At 41.0% G+C, this 19,082-nt stretch overlaps 1 protein-coding gene across 4 annotated transcripts in view; it reads left to right on the top strand.

Moving 5' to 3' along the window:
- Window positions 1-19,082, top strand: part of abl2 (c-abl oncogene 2, non-receptor tyrosine kinase) — a 108,156-nt gene that overhangs the window by 64,644 nt on the left and 24,430 nt on the right. For 3 of the 4 annotated variants that reach the window (XM_080195744.1, XM_080195743.1, XM_080195741.1), the window contains exons 2-3: window positions 12,777-12,947; window positions 14,879-15,174. In XM_080195744.1, the coding sequence (XP_080051870.1) occupies window positions 12,777-12,947; window positions 14,879-15,174 (467 nt within the window). Of the gene's footprint in view, window positions 1-9,860; window positions 10,018-12,776; window positions 12,948-14,878; window positions 15,175-19,082 lie in introns of those variants that run through there. The other variant, XM_080195742.1, reaches the window with a different exon arrangement.

The raw sequence follows: 19,082 nt of genomic DNA, 5'->3' as shown, positions 1-19,082 counted from the left end.
CCGAAGGGCCTGTACTGCGCTGTAATGTTCTATGTTTGTTCCAGCGTGTAGTTTTGCATGTTTTGAGGTGCATTCCTTTGATAAGAAATACTGAATGCAGATGAACCAATATAGGGAGGCAAACATGACAGAATTTATGAGGATATTTCCAAGTTTGGGATTGACATCTGTTTCAGCCTTCATAGAGACAATAACATTCATGTTCAAATTCAAACTTCCAAGTTATTGGCAGAAATGATTAGACAAGTTTTCATGATTGAAGACTTTTACTGTAACAGAAGATGAAAAACACTTGAGATTAAACATCCTCTTGTACTTTAAATCATGAAACAGGCCATGCCACTTATTCATTGAGCACAATCAAAAATATACTTTACAATGTCCTTTAAGTAGACATTGAATTCTCCTGGAACCAATTCAAGGTGGTTCTTAATTACCAAGTGTTTACTTCTGCTGTTTTCCTTTCTCCATCTTGCAAGGGAGAGAACTGACAAGTGGTGATTTAACCTAAGGGTTGAAAAAGTGTACCTTAATGAATAACCTCTCAGCCATTACAGGAATTGAACCCATGCTGTTGTTCATTGAATCAACTGAACTAACTGACTCCAGGAGAGCATATTAATTTGTTTCTGTGGAACAATGGCTCATTTGAAATTAACATAGCAGCCAGTACTTTTTGATTGCGATAAAGACAGGCTGCAGAAGCCATGTGGGCAGAACCCAAGAGGGAAAGCTCTGAGAGACATCGTTAGTGGAGATTTTCTGCCAAGGAAGAACAAAGAGGAAGTTATTGTTACAACTTGTGTGAGAGGAATGTGCAGTTCATGTCACCTCACTACTCCAGAGGTTGCAGTATTAGTCTGAATGTTAAATTCATTCATCAGAAGTGGCCAATTATTCACCTTTGCCACTGTTAGGTGCCCAACAAAAAAAGTTTAATCCAGCTTCTTTCAATAACCTCAGTGATTTATATAATACGAAACAAAACTTATTTTTAAAACGAGTTGCAAGAACTGGTTAACACACAATTTTTATGTCTCTCAGCCCAAGTGAAAATCTTTTTAAAAAAAAGTCCAAGTGTCCAATAGTGAAATGTTATGAGAAAAATACAGTTCTTAAAGACATAATCCATAAGTCAACAGTTATTCTGCTGCACACGAATCTCAGCAACATTGAAGTGTTGTAAATTCAGTACTTCTGAGGAACAAGAAACTTTGCTTTCCCAAAACAGAGTACAATACTCTGTATTAGAATACAAGAACAGGGATTTACTTCTGAAGCTGTATAAGACTCTGTTCAGATCCACTTGGAGCATTGTGAGCAGTTTTGTGCCCCATATCTAAGGAAGGATGTGCTGGCCTTGGAACGAGTCCAGAGAAGGTTCACAAGAATGATCCCTGGAATGAAGAGCTTGTCGTATGAGGAATGATTGAGGACTCTGGGCTTGTACTCATTGAAATTTAGAAGGATGAGGAGGGGTCTTATTGAAACTTATAGGATACTGTGAGGCCTGGATAGAGTGGATGTGGAGAGGATGTTTCCACGTGTAGGAAAACTAGAACTAGAGAGCATACCCTCAGGCTAAAGGGATGATCCTTGAAAACACAGAAGAGGAGGAATTTCTTCAGCCAGGGAGTGATGAATCTTTGCCGCAGAAGGCTGTGGAGGCCAGGTCATTGAATGTGTTTAAGACAGAGGTAGATAGGTTCTTGCTTGATAAGGGGATCAGAAGTTATGGGGAAAAGGCAGGAGAATGGGAATGAGCAAAGGTCAGCCATGATTGAATGACGGAGCAGACTCGATGGGCCGAGTGGCCTAATTCTGCTCCTATGTCTTACGGTCAAAACCTGCTTGACTTGAATCCACCTGAAAAGGCAAAGATGAACTGACAACAAAAGCTATTACAGCTGCTGAACATAACTCTTCAACTTCAACCCTTCACTCCAGAAAACACTTCAACTGCAAGCCATGGGCCTGGAATTATATCTTAAGAGACTGAATTTCATTTGTATTTATCCTTACCTTCATTTAATCTTTCTATGTATTCAGGTAGCACCTTTATTACTTAAGTCACTTGCAGCAGTATTTGTGCAATAAATTAACCTTTATCTTGTTGAAGATTAAACAAACTTTGGTTATGTTTCAACTGAATTACTTACAAATTTAGAGGGGGAGGACGACATACAGATGCGCACACATACTTATCTCTCAAACCACTTTGAAGAAATGCCTTTTATGTGGTTGTGACACAGCCTTCACATTGCTTGACATGGAAGCATTCTTGTTTGATATCCAATGTCAAAGGAGCATTGCTCAAATAGCCCAGTGGAATTCAACATGTCATGATGGCACCAGATCCCTGGAAATCATATATTTGTGGGCTGAGCTATGCCCACAATATTCCAGTCTTTACACATCCCCTTTGTAGCTGAAATTGAAAGCCTGAAGAAAAGCCATGGATATCTGAATGTTAGAAATTAAAATGTGGACAAAATGTACTATTTCAATCGATAATTACTTGTGCTAAAGATATTAATTTGTGAAAAATAGCACTGTAATGCATGCCTGCACTTGCCCAAAGCAGCTGGGAAGAGTGAGGGCCTCAGAGATTTTACATGAATAGACCAATTGAAGGGTTATCAGGTGTTAACTGAGTTGTCTGGGCCTGGTTTGTAGTAGTTGGGGCATATGGTATCAGCATTGCATCAGGCTGTGACCAGCTGTTGGCAGTCAAGCTATGAAAGACCCTGTTGTTAATTTGCGGCGCCAGCCAGGGTAAGTCATCAAAAAGACAGGAAGTAGTGCTTAACACTAAGTATAGACTTGTGCATATATCCCAAGTCCATCGGTTTTGAGACTGAGGAGGAGTTGAGACAGACTGTGTTCCAGCATCAGTTGAACCAGACTGGCATTAGCGATCTCCTAAAATCAGCTTGACATTAAGATTTGCTAGACATTTTTAAATATTTCCATAAACGTCTTGGATCTATGTGCTACTTGGTTCTGGAATTATGTACTGGAAGCTGATGTTATGTGACCTTACTGGAAGTGGTCTTTTTTCTTCTCCTTTTTGCAGGGGAGGTGAGAAAACCTGAGTTCTTGTGTAATTGTTCTAAAATGGTGATTTTTGTTTGTTGAATGTATAAGATTGTATTAATGACTCTAGTGAAAACAGCGATGCTTCTTTTAGTGAAGATACTAAGCAGATGCTCCTCTCAATCTTGCTTCAATCAAGATTTTTACCCTTTTTTTCCTTCAGATTTTTTTCTTCCTATTCTGAAGGAGCAATTAAACATGCACTGGAAACCATTCAATACCTTTAAATGGCTATTCCTCCATGTGTCTAGGTTTGATTGTGAATGTTGGCAAGCTATTTAACTGAGTGCGTCAGGCCTGATTATGTCCTCTGTCAATATTCAATAACATGCAGTACCAGCATGTGAATCATTTCTCATTTCTCTCTTGTTTGACCTGGGGCGTTGAGACCAATTCTGCCTTACTTTGCTGGGGAGATGAGCTCCATAAAGATGGCAATGGTGAACACTTGCTCTTCATTTCTTTTTCACAACTCCCAGTCTCCACAATGAATTCTTGCCTTTACATTTTGGCAGTGTCAACCCATACTTGCATATAGTTCTGTTTTGATTTGATTTTGATTTATTATTGTCACATATATTAACATACACTGAAAAGTATTGTTTCTTAGACGCAGACAAAACTTACTGTTCGTAAAGAAAGAAACAAAAGAGTGCAGAATGTAGTGTTACAGTCATAGCTAGGGTGTAGAGAAAGATCAACATAATGCAAGGTAAGTCCATTCAAAAGTCTGACAGCAGCAGGGGAGAAGCTGTTCTTGAGTCAGTTGATACATGACCTCAGACTTTTGGATCTTTTTTCCGAAGGAAGAAGGTGGAAGAGAGAATGTCCAGGGTGTGTGGAGTCCTTGAATATGTTGGCTGCTTTTGCAAGGCAGTAGGAAGTGTAGATAGAGTCAATGGATGGGAGACTGGTTTGCTTGTTGGATTGGGCTACATTCATGACTTTTTGTAGTTGCTTGCGGTATTGGGCAGTGCAGGAACCATATCAAGCTGTGATACAACCAAAAAGAATGTTTTCTATGGTGCATTTGTAAAAGTTGATCAGAGTTATAGCTGACTTGCCAAATTTCCTTAGTTTTCTGAGAAAGTAGAGGCGTTGATGGGCGTTCTTAACTATAGTGTCGGCATGAGGGCACCAGGACAGGTTGGTGATCAGGAAACATAAAAACTTGAAACTCTCGACCCTTTGTATTTCATTCCCATTGATGTAGACAGGGGCATGTTCTCCTATACGCTTCCTGAAATCAATGACAATCATCTTCGTTTTGTTGATATTGAGGGAGAGATTATTGTTGCTGCACTAGTTCACTACATTCTGTATCTCATTTCTGTACTCTGCCTCATCGTTGTTTGAGATCCGATCCACTACGGTGGTGTTGTCAGCAAATTTGAAAATTGAGTTGGAGGGGAATTTGGCTATACAGTCACAGGTGTATAAGGAATATAGTAGGGGCCTGAGAACACAGCCTGGCGGGGCATCAATGTTGAGGATGATCGTGGAGGAGGTGTTGTTACCTAAGCTTATTGATTATGGTCTGTGAGTTAAGAAGTTCAGGATCCAGTCGCAGAGGAAGGTGCCGAAGCCAGGAGTTTGAAGATGGGTTTCATAGGAATAATGGTGTTGAAAGCTGAGCTGTATTCAATAAATAGGAGTCTGACATAGGTGTCCTTGTTATCTAGGTGTCCCAGGGTTGAGTGCAGGGCCAGGGAAATGGCATCTGCTATATGTTGCAGCAGTTGGCAAACTAGTGGATCCAGGTAGTCCAGGAGTCTGCAGTTGATTCGTGCCGTGACTAACCTTTCGAAGCACTCCATAATGATGGATATCAGAGCCACCAGCCAATAGTCATTAAGGCACGCTGCTTGATTTTTCTTAGGTACCAGAATGATCGTCATCTTGAAGCAGATAGGGACCTCAGATTGTTGTAAAGATGTTATGAACACCTTAGCCAGCTGTTCCACGCAGAATCCAGGTACCCTATCTGGGCCAGTTTCTTTCTGTGGATTGACCTTCAAGAAAGCTGCTCTGACATCTACAATGGTGACCCCAAATACAGGTTCTTCCAGGATGGAGGGCATGCTGTTGCTGACCTCTTGCTCAAAACTGTTTAGAATGCATTGAGCTTATCAGGGAGGGGTGCGTTGGAGCCGATGATTTTACATGTTTTCATCTTGTAGCCTATTACATGATGCAAACCTTGCCATAGTCGGTGGGGTCAGTGTAACTAGCCTGGAACTCTAGCTTGATCCGGTATTGTCTTTTGGCATCTTTAATGGATCTCTTAGACCGTATCTGGCTTTCTGGTATAGGTCAGTGTCACCTGACTTGAACACCTCTGACCTGGACTTAAGCCAGCAGTCCAGGTTCATCCATGGTATCCAGTTGAGGAACACGTGGATTTGTTTGGCACTCTGTTTCTGGAGTAATCAGCATCGGTCTGATTTGATTTATTATTGTAACATGTATTGGTGTGCAGTGAAAAGTATTGTTTCTTGCACACTATACAAAGCATATCATACATAGAGAAGGAAAGGAGAAAGTGCAGAATGTAGTGTTACATATGTAGTACAATGTAGTGTTCTTGAAATTGAGGGAGAGATTATTGTCCTCTCACCAGTGCACTAGACTTTCTATCTTTTTCCTGTACTCTGCCTTATTATTTGAGATCTGACCCACATAGTATCATCAGCAAACTTGAAAATTAAGTTGGAGGGGAATTTGGCCGCACAGTCATAGATGTATGAGGAGTACAGTAAGGGGTTGAGGGCATAGCCTTATGGGGCACCGCTATTGAGGATAGTCATGGGAAAGGTGTTGTTGCCTATCCTTACTGAATGCAGCCTGTGGGTTAGGAAGTCTAAGATCCAATCCAGTCACAGAGGGAGGAGCTCAGCCTTCGGCCACGAAATTTGGAAATGCAATTTGTAGGAATAATGGTGTTGAAGGCTGAGCTGTTGTATAAATAGGAATCTGACGTAAATGTCTTTGTTGCCTAGATGTTCCAGGGTTGAGTGTAGTGTCATGGAGATGGTGTCTGCCGTGGACCTGTGGCAATAGGTGAACTGTAGTGGATCCAAGCAGTCTGCGAGGCCGGAATTGTGCCTTGACTAACGTTTTGAAACACTTCATAATGATGGATGTCAGAGCCATTGGACAATAGTCATTAAGATATGCTGCCTGGCTTTTCTTTGGTACCAGTGTGATGGTCGTCATCTTGAAGCATACAGGGACTTCACGTTGGTGTAAAGAGAGGTTGAAGATGTCTGTGAATACCTCCGCCAGTTGGTTCGTGCAGTATCAGAGTGCTCATCCGGGTACCCCAGTACTTTGATTTTGAGAAGACTGTTTGGACATCTGCAATGTTGATCTTGAATATTGGTTCGTCTGATGCTTCCGTGGAGGAGGGCATGCTCTCACTGACTTCTATTCCCGTTTTGAGCAAGAATGGGTTGAGTTCGTCAGGGAGGGGTGCATTGATGCCGACGATTTTTACATGCCTTCATTTTGTAGCCTGTTACATCTTGCAGACCTTGCCAGAGTCAGTGGGGGTCGGTATGGCTAGCATGAGACTCTAGCTTTGTCTGGTACTGTCTTTTGGAATCTTTGATGGATCTCCATGGATCATACTTGGATTTCTTGTATAGGTCAGAGCCACCTGATTTGAATGCCTCAAACCTAGACTTTAGCAAGCAATGGATATCCCTGTTCATCCATGAATTTTGGTTGGGGGATACAAGGATTTGCTTCTTTGGCATACAGTCATCTAAACACTTGCTAATGAACTCAGTTACTGTAGGCATACACATTTAGGTTGGTCACTGCGTTTTTAAATATTGAGCAGTCAACTGACTCGAAACAGTCTTTTAGGAGATCATTTAATTCCTCAGACCAACACTGCACGACTTCCTTTCATGGATTTTCCCGTTTCAGTTTTGCTTGTAAGCCAGGAGGAGGAGCACAGCCTTGTGGTCTGATGTGCCAAAGTGTAAGCAGGAGGCATGTTTGATATTTGTGTAGCAGTAGTCTAGAATGTTTGGGCCCCTGATAGACAGGAAACATGGTGGTATCTTGTTAGGATGTTCTTGAGCTTGGCCTGATTGAAGTCATGATGTGGATGTGCCGGCGTTGGACTGGGGTAAACACAGGTGAATGTCTGTCCGACAATGCAGTCTGGCCAAGGTCAGAACTCTCCATTCACCTGACGAAGAGGCAGTCCCCTCGAAAGCTTGAGAGTTTACTATCAAATAAATCGGTTGGACTAAAACCTGGTGTTGTCAGACTTTTTACTGATTGAAGTCCCCAGCAATGATGAACAAGGCCTCAGGATGTTTCACATCAAGGTTATTTGTGGTGGTGAATATTTTGTCCAGCGCGGTCTTCGTGTCCACATGGGGTGGGATACAAACTGCTGTCAGAATAACAGAGGTGGACTCCAGCAGAAGGTAGGAGGTAGCCTCCAGTATTCTAAGTACAGGGAGCAGAAACTTTGCTTCTTTAATGTGCTTTTACACCTCCTCTCTAAATCTTCTGTATTCTTTGGTTTTGAGCTGTATTTTCTTCTTTGATATTGTCATAAATACACTTTCTAATTCTTTTTCACCCAGGGAGTCCTTTCTTACACTCCATGTCTTCTAATCACTCTATTCTCTTAGTTTCGCTTGTTTCCATGACATTTGTTCTGATGATCCTGCCTTGCATATCAGCCTTTCTAAGACTTAAAAACTTTTCTTTGACTAAGGATTGCCTCTACCATGGTTGGCAGAGCTGCCTGTCATATCTGCTCTATTTCATGCATTTGTGCTCACTTCTCTTGCCAAAATCACTTCCCCTTGTCCTCAGCTTTTACCCCTCCAGCCTCCACTTTCAATGAATTATCTTCTGCCATTTCCACGATCTCCAGTGCAATGCAACATCTTACGCTCTCCTTCTCTTTACCATGGTGGCCATGGTAAATTGTCTCTTCGTATCCAAGGTGTGTAAGTTCGGGGGATTAGCCATGGTCAATAAGTGGGGTTACAGGAATGAGGTGTGCCTCAGAAAGATGATCTGTCAGACTCAATGGGCCAAATGGCTGCCTTTACACTGTAGGGATTCTCTGATTCTGTCAACCCAACGCCAACTTTAGCCCAGAATTAGCACCTTCATCTGATTCAGAAGGTAGCAGTTTAAGTCCCATTTGGGAAAGTTCCGCACCTAATGCATGCTGACATTTCAGTGCAGTATTGAGGGAATGATGCACTTTTGGAATGCTAATTCCTGGATTTTCACCCAGTGACCAGAACTGAATGTTGCGTGTGACTTAATGATGACAGTGTTTCCATGATTTCACTGCTTTTGTGCTTCTTGATGGTAGAGATTGTGAGTTGAAGCAGACTTGAGTATTGCGGAATGTCTTGTGGAGTAATGCCTTTCCACTGAGTTGTTGAACAAACAAATGATTTCCTCATATATTTAACAACCATGGGATAAGATGGGGAACACCAAGTTGTATGCTACTTTTGACCAAACTTTTTTAGTCATCTCATAATTACACTAAATAACTCAATCACTCAGTTAGCGGCAATTTGTAACCACAAAATTCTTCCATTTAAGTAATTAGAGAGATAATTGGTTACATATCTCACAGATCATAGATACGGTTGAGTATAGATGGGGGAGATTTTCAGCAAGGTACTTGCTGGAAATCAGAGCTAAATGAAGAGGTAAAAATAAGCACTAGTAAGTCAGCATCTTAAAAGGGAAAAAAGTATCACTACCAAAGTGCTACCCTAACTTCTGCCATTTCTGTGTTTGTTCCTGTGGATCGTGCTATACACTAAAATGAAACAAAAGCAAAGTTGGAGAACAAAACATCATTAATGTATAGAAAGCAATGTCTGAAAGAGTTTTAAACAGAAAATGCTGAATAAACTCAACAGGTCTGGCATCATCTATGGAGTATGGAGATGTGACAGCGTGACATGAACCTCAGATCCCAGTTGAGGCCATCCTCACGTTTGCGGAACTTGGCTATCAGTCTCTGCTCACTGACTCTGCCTCTACCTCAACCTCAACCAGGATCTGGGGTTCATGTTGCACTATCTGTAATCCTCTTGACTTGCTTGGGCTTGTAAAATCTCACTTACTGTCCTGTCTGGAGACAATACACATCTCTTTAACCTATGCTAATACTACCTCCACTCACATTGTCTGCATCTTTAAGACGTGAATAGCAGGTTAGTTGCAAAGACTTGCATTCTAATCAGTACTCTGTAAACTGTGTGTGTCTTTATATGCCTTTCTCTGATCAGAACCTTCCACACACCTGACAAAGGAACACAGTTTCTGAAAGCTTGTGGGATTACTATCAAATAAACTGGTTGGACTTAAACCTGTTGTTGTGAGACTTCTTAACATCTATGGAGAAAGAGTTAACATTTGGGATCAAAATGATCTTCCAAGGAACAAATCTGAAACGATTTACCTTGTTAATGGTAGTTTTATGACAATTCAAATGCAAAGATGTAATACTGAAGTACATAACTATATGACTATCCACTGAGGAATGTTCTTTGTGATTAGGTAATTTTGCTAAATGGCAGCCATTTGTGTTTAAAAATTCAGTTGCGACATGTCTATTTTCCCACATGATGCCACCACCCCGTGTCCAATGAATAACATTCAACCAACCCACACATTCATTCTGTGGATTCTTTAGTATTTTGCACCCACAGTTCTGTGGTCAAAATTTAACTTCTGAACAATGCAATTGTGTCTTTATAACTTGAAGCAGCTGAATTGTTTGTACAACAAAGATGAGCTCTGGAGCAGTCTTGCTGCCATCTGGTAGTTTTGATGAAGACAGACGTGGCCTAATTTTTTCCTATAGTGAAGATGTTTCTGAGTCCTTCCCCTTTGCTGCTGAGTTCTATGTTGAAGGTACAGTATTAAGCTCCTGTTAAAAAGAATGCTATTTTCCACAGGGTGCATTGTAATAATTGGTTTTGGCACAATTATTTTCACAGTGTTAATTTAACAGGTGAAACAGAAATAGGGGAATACAGAGTGGAAAGTGGAGAGAGCATTGCAATTATTTTGGTACAGAATGGTCAACTTAGTTTTTCTCTACAAAGCTGTAAGTGCGATGTTGAACGTTGTTAAAGTTATCATGATTGGTAAATTTTGCTTTGTGTCTGCTAAAATATTGTCTGGCCATTGGGACAAAATCAGGGGAAATCAAATGAATGAGCTAGAATGGGTTGAATGACCTTTATTTGTCTTCTATAATTGGGTGAAAGCTGTGACATTTTCATTCGCTGTGTATGTTTGCTTTGGTTATGATAAACTGCTGAGTGTAGGTCTTTTCTGAATCATGAGCAGGTTTGCTTCAAAATGAAGCATGTTGTAACTTCTGGAATTGAAACACTTCAACTGCTTGTTACTTTAATTTTACTATCGCACTATTTGTGTACCACTGACTAAAAATAATTGGATTGTGTGCTTCAATACTCACTGATTCTGCTTTTGACTTCAAAAAAAAAGTCTTTAGGTTTGATAATTGTTCAACGACAATAATAAATTTCAATTCCAATTCTCTGTCTCACAACAGATCAGCCATGATCTTATTGAATGGCGGGGCAGGCTCGAAGGGCTAGATGGCCTACTCCTGCTCCTATTTCTTATGTTCTTGTGTCTCGTCATGTTCGTACAACATCAGTGACATACTGGTGAACGATCACTGAAACACTTGGTGTTGTGAGACTTCTTACTGTGTTTATCCCAGTCCAACACAGGCATCTCCACATCTTCATGTTCCTGTCAGTCAAAGAACAAACAGATGGATAGATAGTTGTATGTTTTCACGCTTTCTAGTTACCTAACTTGGTGATCTTCTCAGGGGGGCTGAAAGAAGGCAATTTGCTTTTGTGTTCTTGGCCATAAGTGGTATATACTCCTGATGTATCCTGGAAAAGCTGGAGGGATTTCATACCCCATAAACTTGACCAATAGCTATCAACAGTTGTGTATTATTCAGCACTAATGAAGGAAAACCCAACATGAGTATCTTAGTGGAGTGACTGTTACAGAAACATATTTGATCCTGTTAAGGCATTTGCAGTTATTTTATGTTAGAGTTAAGATATAGGCTTCTAATTAAATGTGTGTAAGTTGACAATATTGAATTTTAAGTGATTTTTATGTCAAGTTTGGCTTCAGTTGAAGATTGATTCCCCCCCCCCCCACCTCATGTATGATAACCTCAAAGCTGTTGTTTCTCCAGTGTTCCCAAGAAAGATTGCTTTGATTCTGCAACACATTCATGTTCTATGTCAGATTGAGAGTGTGCATGAACCTCTAATACCAGAGAACTCTCACCAATACCCTTTCTCATTTGTTTAGATTTTATGGAATGTTTGCCTTTTGCTGAGAAATTTTGTTATTGTTGGTCAGTACGAAATTAGACAGGAAATATTTTAATTTGATTGACAATCACATTGCGTTTGATTTATTGTTTCTTGCGCACTATGCAAACAAAGCATGACCATATGTTGAGAAGAAATGCAGAATGTGTTGTTACAGTCATAGCTGGGGTGTACAGAATGAAAAAATTAATGCGAGGTAGATCCATTCAAAAGTCTGATGACAGCAGGGAAGAAGCTGTTATTGAGTTGGTTTGTATGTGATCTCAGACTTTTGTACCTTTTTGCCTGATGGAATAAGGTGAAAGAAAGTATGTCCGGGGTGCGTGGGGCCGTTAGTTATGCTGGCTGCTTTTCTGAGGCAGCGGGAAGTGTAGACAGAGTCAATGGGAGGCTGGTTTGTGTGATGGACTGAGCTTCATTCATGACCCTTTGTGGTTTCTTGTGATCTTGGACAGAGTAGGAGCCATACCAAGCTGCAATCCAACCAGAAAGAATGCTTTCTATGGTGACAGTCTGTAAAAGTCTGTCAGACAGTCTGTAAAAGTTGGTGTCAGTCGTAGCAGACATACCAAATTTTCGTAGCATCCTGAGAAAGCAGAGGCATTGGTGGGCTTTCTTAACTGTAGCATCATGGAGGGATCAGGGCAGGTGGTTGGTGACCTTGAAGCTCTTGACCGTCTCCACTTCATCCCCATTAATGTAGACAGGGCATGTCCTCCACTACCCTTCCTGAAGTTGATGACTTTGAGGGAGGGAGAGATTATTTTCGTTGCATCAATTCACCAGATTCTCTGTCTTTCCTGTAATCCATCTCATTATTTAAGATCCGACCCACAATGGTGGTGTCATCAGCAAATGTGAAAATGTTATTTTCTTGAACATCATGGATGCTGTTTTAGTGTGAAATAGGTAAATCTGATGTCAATTTCAGTATCATTTTAGTGATTTAACTGGGAGTTTGAAAAGTTTTGTGTTTTTGAGCTTCTGGTTCCCCATCCCTTCACCCATCCATCCCCATATAATCCACTCGTGCTGCAACAGTATTCACAGCATTGCAATAAGAATATTCTAAAGCAGTGTGGTTAACCTGAGACTCTTAATAGCAAGTGCTGCTCACTTGGGAATAGCCTTGTGAAACGTTTTATAGTTTTTCACCAATTTTAGCAAAATTTGTGTTCCTCTTTTGCTGTCACTGCACTAAATTGCATTAATTAACTTTTGATTCCGTTTTTGTTTGTGTACTTAAATAACACTCTAATCTCTCTCTCTTTATAGAAGTTTTGCACCGTCCATTTGGTTCAGAAATTGACTCTCAGACACTCAACGAAGCAGTGAGGTGGAGCTCAAAAGAAAACCTCTTGGGAGCTGCTGAAAGTGACCCTAATCTATTTGTTGCACTTTATGACTTTGTTGCAAGTGGTGACAACACACTCAGCATTACTAAAGGTAAGCAGCTGCATTTATGCATTAACTGTTGAATGAATAACCAAACCTTGTTGAAATAGTTTTACACTGACATAAGGCTAACTTAGTAATGTGTCAGTGTTTTGCAGCCAGTCTGAATGACTGTGAGTGGATCACTAACAACTTAAATTTATTTATGTAGTTAACATAGTAAAAATATCCCAGTCAACTTGGCTGGAGCAAAGTGGACTAAATGGAAAACTGAGCCATATAATAGATATTAGCACAGATGATTAAAGCTCAGTCAAAGAGGTAGGTTTGAAGGAATCACTTAAAGGGAAGAGTGGCAGAGGGGTTTAGGAAGAAAGTTTCAGGAATTTGCTTTAGACAGGTATGGCACGGCTACCCATGACAGATGATGAAAATCCAGAATGTGTAATAGGCCAGAATTCAAGGAGTACAGAAATCTGAGGGTTGTAGGACAGAAGAAGATTGCACAGTCAAGGAAGGACATGACCTTGTAAGTATTTAAAATAAGAATGATTGTTTTATTTGCAATTAAGGTGTTAGTAAACGTTTGGGAAATAAATATCTGCTAACTACATGCATTAGCTCTGCATTGCAGCCACAGGCCTGTTTAACTTCTTCCATTCACAGCTTAGCCACCTGAAATGTTTATACATGTGTGTCTTTGAATTCATTTTCTCAAGCTAACTCCTGTAAATAATTCTCGTTGTTGATGGCATTCAAGTGTAATACGTGTGACCTTAGGACACTTGATACGAGAGAACTAAAGTCTTTGGAGCATAGGAGGGATACACAAAAGAAGAAACTTAAACTTACTGAAAAAGACTGAGACCGTGGGCTTTATAAATCGAGGCATACTGTTCAAAAGCAAGGAAGTTATGGTGAAGCTTTATGTTAACTCTGGTCTGGCTTTAACTGGAGAACTGCATCCAATTCTGGGCACCACACTTTAGGGAAGGTATGAAGGCTTTAGAGAGGGTGCAGAAAAGATTTACAAGTGTGCTAGACTTCGGTTATGTGGATAGGTTGAAGAAGCTGGGGCTCCAAGACAATAAAAGTTGAGAGGACACGTGATAAAGGTGCTCAAAATCATGAGTCTGGGCAGAGTAGTTGAGCAAAATGTTTCTTTAGCAGAAGGGTGGAAAAGTTGAAGATCTAGACTTAGTGATTGGCAAAACAACCAAAGGCGACACAAAGAAAAACATTTTTATGCAGAGTGTGGCTATGATCTAGAATGCACTGCCTGAGAGTGTGGTGGACACATTCAGTTGTAGCTTTCATAAGGAATTGGATAAATACTTGAAATTAAAATATTTGTATGGTTACAGGGAAAGGCAGTTGTAGCTAAATTGCTCTTGCAGCAAGAAGGAACTGGCTTGTGAGGATGAATGCCCTCTTGTTTAGGATCTATTCTGTATCAGAAGCACTGGTATGGTAGGTAACATCATCAAAAAGGATGTGACTGCCGGCAAGAAACAGAATGAGAGTTCATGCAGGTAGCAGGGTAACAGTTGGCTTGTGCATGCCGCACTTCCAGCTTTCCTTAACATCATTTCGGCTAAAGTTTCCTGGGTTATGTTCAACCAGAGTTGGCAACATCAACAACACCTTTTATTTGGAGGAAATGAGTACTACCAAAAGAAAAGTTGCACAATGCAAGAGAAAGTTCAGCAAGGTGGAGGAGGGCTGTGGTCAAGGGGGAGTGGTTGAGCCCTTAGCCTGGGTGGGATGCTGTTTTAGCAAGTCAGTAAAGACTTGATGGACTGGATGGCTTCCTTCTGCACTCTAGGGATGCTATAGTTCTTACTCACTTTGATATTTGTATCACCTGATTGGAATTAATTTTCCTTTTCTTTGATGGTTAAGGATGCACTGAGAAGCAAAAAACAAGTTAAATGTTTTGCAAATTCATGTGATGTATGACCAGGATTCTACTAATTCAACAGGTGAAAAGCTACGTGTGCTGTGTTATAATCAGAATGGCGAGTGGTGTGAGGTGCGCTCCAAGAACGGGCAGGGATGGGTCCCCAGCAATTATATTACACCTGTAAATAGCCTGGAAAAGCACTCCTGGTACCATGGCCCTGTCTCGCGTAGTGCAGCTGAGTACCTGCTCAGCAGCCTCATCAATGGCAGCTTCCTTGTGCGAGAAAGTGAGAGCAGTCCGGGACAACTATCAATATCCCTCCGCTACGAAGGTCGAGTTTACCACTACAGGATCAACACTACACATGATGCCAAGGTAAGTAGTGAGCCTGTTATGCCTGTACCTGCTTTCAGCTTTATTTTGTAGATTTTCTCTCTTCAGGCATCCAACCCACCCTACCCATTTGAAAATGAAGTTAAAATACTGGATTACATTGTATTTCAAGAGAGAGTCTTTTAGAATGTTTTGTGGAACAGGTAAAATGAAATTACCAGCTTTTTTTATTTTGAGCAATTGTAATCTTCAGTGTCATCCTCAAAAATTAGTGCTTTTTATTCAATTTTTTTAATGTGGAGCATGTTTCTGTGGATCCGATTACTGAAGAAACCTCTATTAGGCAAATTGGAGAAGAGGCAGGTAGGTCGTGACAATGCAGTACCGCTCAGATATTACTAAACACAGGCACTCCCCAAATTATACCTGTGCGCATGCATTCAGAAAGACTGTTGCTGTTGGTAATTATTCCTACATTTATTATACAGATTCCTATCTGGAACTGGCTTTTGGCAACAGCCGCAGTTGATGTGGGAATTGCTTAGTTGAGATGAAAGTTTATTTCAGCCATTTCTTTAACTTATTAAAATTGTATCATAATTACTGCTCATGCACATTAACACACATGCAATTGTTTCAAATTCTCATGAAGCAACTTTTTTCCAGATGCCCCATTTTGACAGTGGAGGGAGGGTTGGAATTGGCTAGTAACAGTGCAATAGTTATGTTCCAAACAGAGCAAATGGAACAGAATTTGTGTACAGTAGTTCCAGTTGGGCAAGAACATGATGCAGATTACTTCACTGCCTGCCTCCACTTTGACTTGGTATTGCGTTTGGAGATTGTGTTTCCTGTACAGACAAGTTGAAGCCAGGCAGAAGCAAGGCATTACAGATGCTGGAAATCTGAAATAAAAACAGCAAAATGCCAAAAATACTCTTGTGCACTTTTCTCAGGACTTGCCCAAACAGCTAAACATATTTGAGTGTTCTTGATTCTCAACCATGCAGTCTCCATCCTGAAGAACTAGCTGTGTTCAGTCTATTTTAGCTGAGCCAGGCGGTTAGAAGGAAGTGGATACCTTGAACTGAAAGGAACTGTGAGGCAAGCGTCCAAAACGGGAGCCAGTCCAATTTTCATTGTTCAATAGCAGCTTGCGTAGTAATTGGAATGACTGAGTCATTACTTTGCTGTATTAAGCAAGTAAAAAAGGACTTTACAGAAAGAAGCTATCATGTGATGTGTATATTTGTTCTTCCCAGGTGCTGTGGGACTCTGCTGCTACAGGCAGCTTTCACGCATTCAGTTACTGGCGTCATTTTTAGATCCTGTGGTAATTGGTAAACTGCGTAATCCCTCCTTAAAATTACAGTAAATCAGTACACAATTATTGTTGGACATGCATTGATCTGCTTAATGAGGCAAATGATGTCTGTGAATTTCCTTACAGTGTGTGATATAATCATTAGCTGCTAGCACAGCTGATTTTAGTTAATATGGTTGTGAATTTCACCCCAAATCCAGAACAGTAACCAATACAATCTAGGATATTTCAAAGCAGTTCCAGTGCTTTGTGTGCAATTTTTTTATGCAGAGCATGTTACTATGGATCCGATAACCGAAGAAACTTAATTACGTAAATCGGAGCAAGAGGCAGGTGGGTTGTGACAATGCAGTATCGCTCAGATATTACTAAACACTGGCACTCCCCAAATTATACCTGTATGTGGCATTCTGAATGACTTGCTGTTTGTAATTATTGCTACATTTATTATACAGATTCCTATCTAGAACTGGCCTTTGGCAGCAGCTGCAGTTGATGTGGGAAATGCTTAAGGAGTTCTGTAACATTAGAGATGCCATTTTTCAGGAAAAATGTTAAAACCCTGATTTGCTCGTTGATCTGTATGCCATGTTCCCACATTTAAACAGTAAGATGCGCTGTTATGTTCTATGAGAGTTCTTCCACGTCCTGCCAGCATTCATTCCTCAACTAACATGGGATCTGGCTACACATATTTGCTGTATTGCCTCCAAAGCAACATTTCAGGATTGATCATTGTGCTTTTGAATATGCTAAGGATATGAATGAACAGAACAACTTCATCTCCATTAAGATAAAATTTAAAATTCGACTTAAAGCAGAAAATGCTGGCTAAACTCATGTTTGGCAGTACCCGTGGAGAGAGAAACAGAGCCAGCGTTTTGAGTCTGTATGACTCTTCACAGCTGGAGGGGGATAGAAATGTGATAAGATAGATGATGAAAGAGCAATGCTTTGAAAGCTCGTGATTCCAAATAAACCTGTTGGACTTGAACCTGATGTAGTGAGACTTCTTATTATATAGTTAAAGAGATGAGTGTAGTGGTGAAGGTGGAGGAGAATAAAAGTCAAGGATAGGTGGGAGAGATTGATAGGAGAGATTGACAAAAATTTCAAAGACGCAAGAAAAAGGGAGTGTTAATGGTAGCATTAAAGTGCTGTTTGTGGCATAAAAATAAGATAGCAGAATGTGTTAATAGGCAAATAAAGGTCAGTGCTCAGTGAAAGCAAAACTAACCAAAAAAGATTGAAATAGACGTGCTTTTATTCAATATGGGAATCCAGGGTTATAGGGATAAGGCAGAAAAGTGGAATTAGTATCAGATCAGTCATGATCACATTGAATGGTGGAGCAGACTTGGTGAGCTTAATCTGCTCCTACTTCTTGTGGGTGGAGATTAGGAACAGCAAAGGGAGGAAGACGCTGGTGGGTGTCGTCTATAGGCCCCCGAATAATGATCTGGAGGTGGGGCGGGCTGTTAACACGCAAATAAGTGCGGCGTGCAGGAATGGGACGGCAGTAGTTATGGGAGATTTCAATCTGCATATTGATTGGTCGACCCATGTTGGACGAGGTGGGCTTGAGGAGGAGTTCTTGGAATGCTGCCAGGATAATTTCCTTGAACAGTGTGTGTTGGAGCCGACGAGGGAGCGAGCTATCTTGGATCTGGTGCTATGTAATGAGGCGGGTAGAATTAGGGACCTTGCGGTGAAGGATCCTCTTGGAGAGAGTGATCATTGTATGGTGGAGTTTCTGGTGCAGATGGAGGAGGAGAAAGTGGGTTCCCGGACACGCGTCCTTTGTTTGAATAGAGGGGAGTATGGTAGGATGAGAGAAGAATTGGCAAATGTGGACTGGGGGAGTGCGTTGGAAGGTAGGTCTGCTGAGGAGCAGTGGAGGATCTTTAAGGAGATCTTTCTTGGTGCTCAGCAGAAATTTATTCCGATGGTTAAAAAGGACAGTAGGAAGAGAGGTAATAAGCCGTGGATAACGAAGGAGGTGAAGGAAAGTGTTAAATTAAAAGCGGAGGAATTTAGAGTAGCTAAGAGCAGTGGGCGAGAAGAGGATTGGGAAAGGTTTAAATGTCAACAAAGATTGACAAAGAAATTGATAAAGGAGGGTAGGAGAAGCTATGAGGCTGGGCTAGCACTTAATATAAAAAAGGATAGCAAGAGTTTTTATAAATATATAAAAAGGAAGAGGCTGGCTAGGGTGAACGTTGGTCCTTTAGAGGATGAGAAAGGGGAGCTAGTGGTAGGGGATGGGGATATGGCTAAGGTCTTGAATAACTTTTTTGTTTCTGTCTTCATGGAGGAGGACGTGAATAATTTGCCGGGTGTTAGAGATGGAAAGGTGGTAGGAATGGAGGGTCTTAATGACATTACTGTTACTAGAGAGGTGGTGCTCGACAGACTGGAGGGGCTGATTGTGGACAAGTCCCCAGGACCGGATGGAATGCATCCGAGGGTTCTGAAAGAAATGGCGGAGGTTATAGTGGATGCCTTGGTGGTTATTTTCCAGACGTTGCTGGATTCCGGGGAAGTGCTGGAAGATTGGAAAACGGCTAATGTTACGCCGTTGTTTAAGAAGGGTGCCAGGCAAAAGGCGGGGAATTATAGGCCGGTT

The sequence above is a fragment of the Carcharhinus amblyrhynchos genome, chromosome 9 (genome assembly GCF_965287045.1).
Source record: "Carcharhinus amblyrhynchos chromosome 9, sCarAmb.v2.hapA, whole genome shotgun sequence".
Classification (NCBI taxonomy): Eukaryota; Metazoa; Chordata; class Chondrichthyes; order Carcharhiniformes; family Carcharhinidae; genus Carcharhinus; species Carcharhinus amblyrhynchos.
Note: the sequence above shows the minus strand (reverse complement) of the source record. Positions and strands in the feature narration are given on the sequence as shown.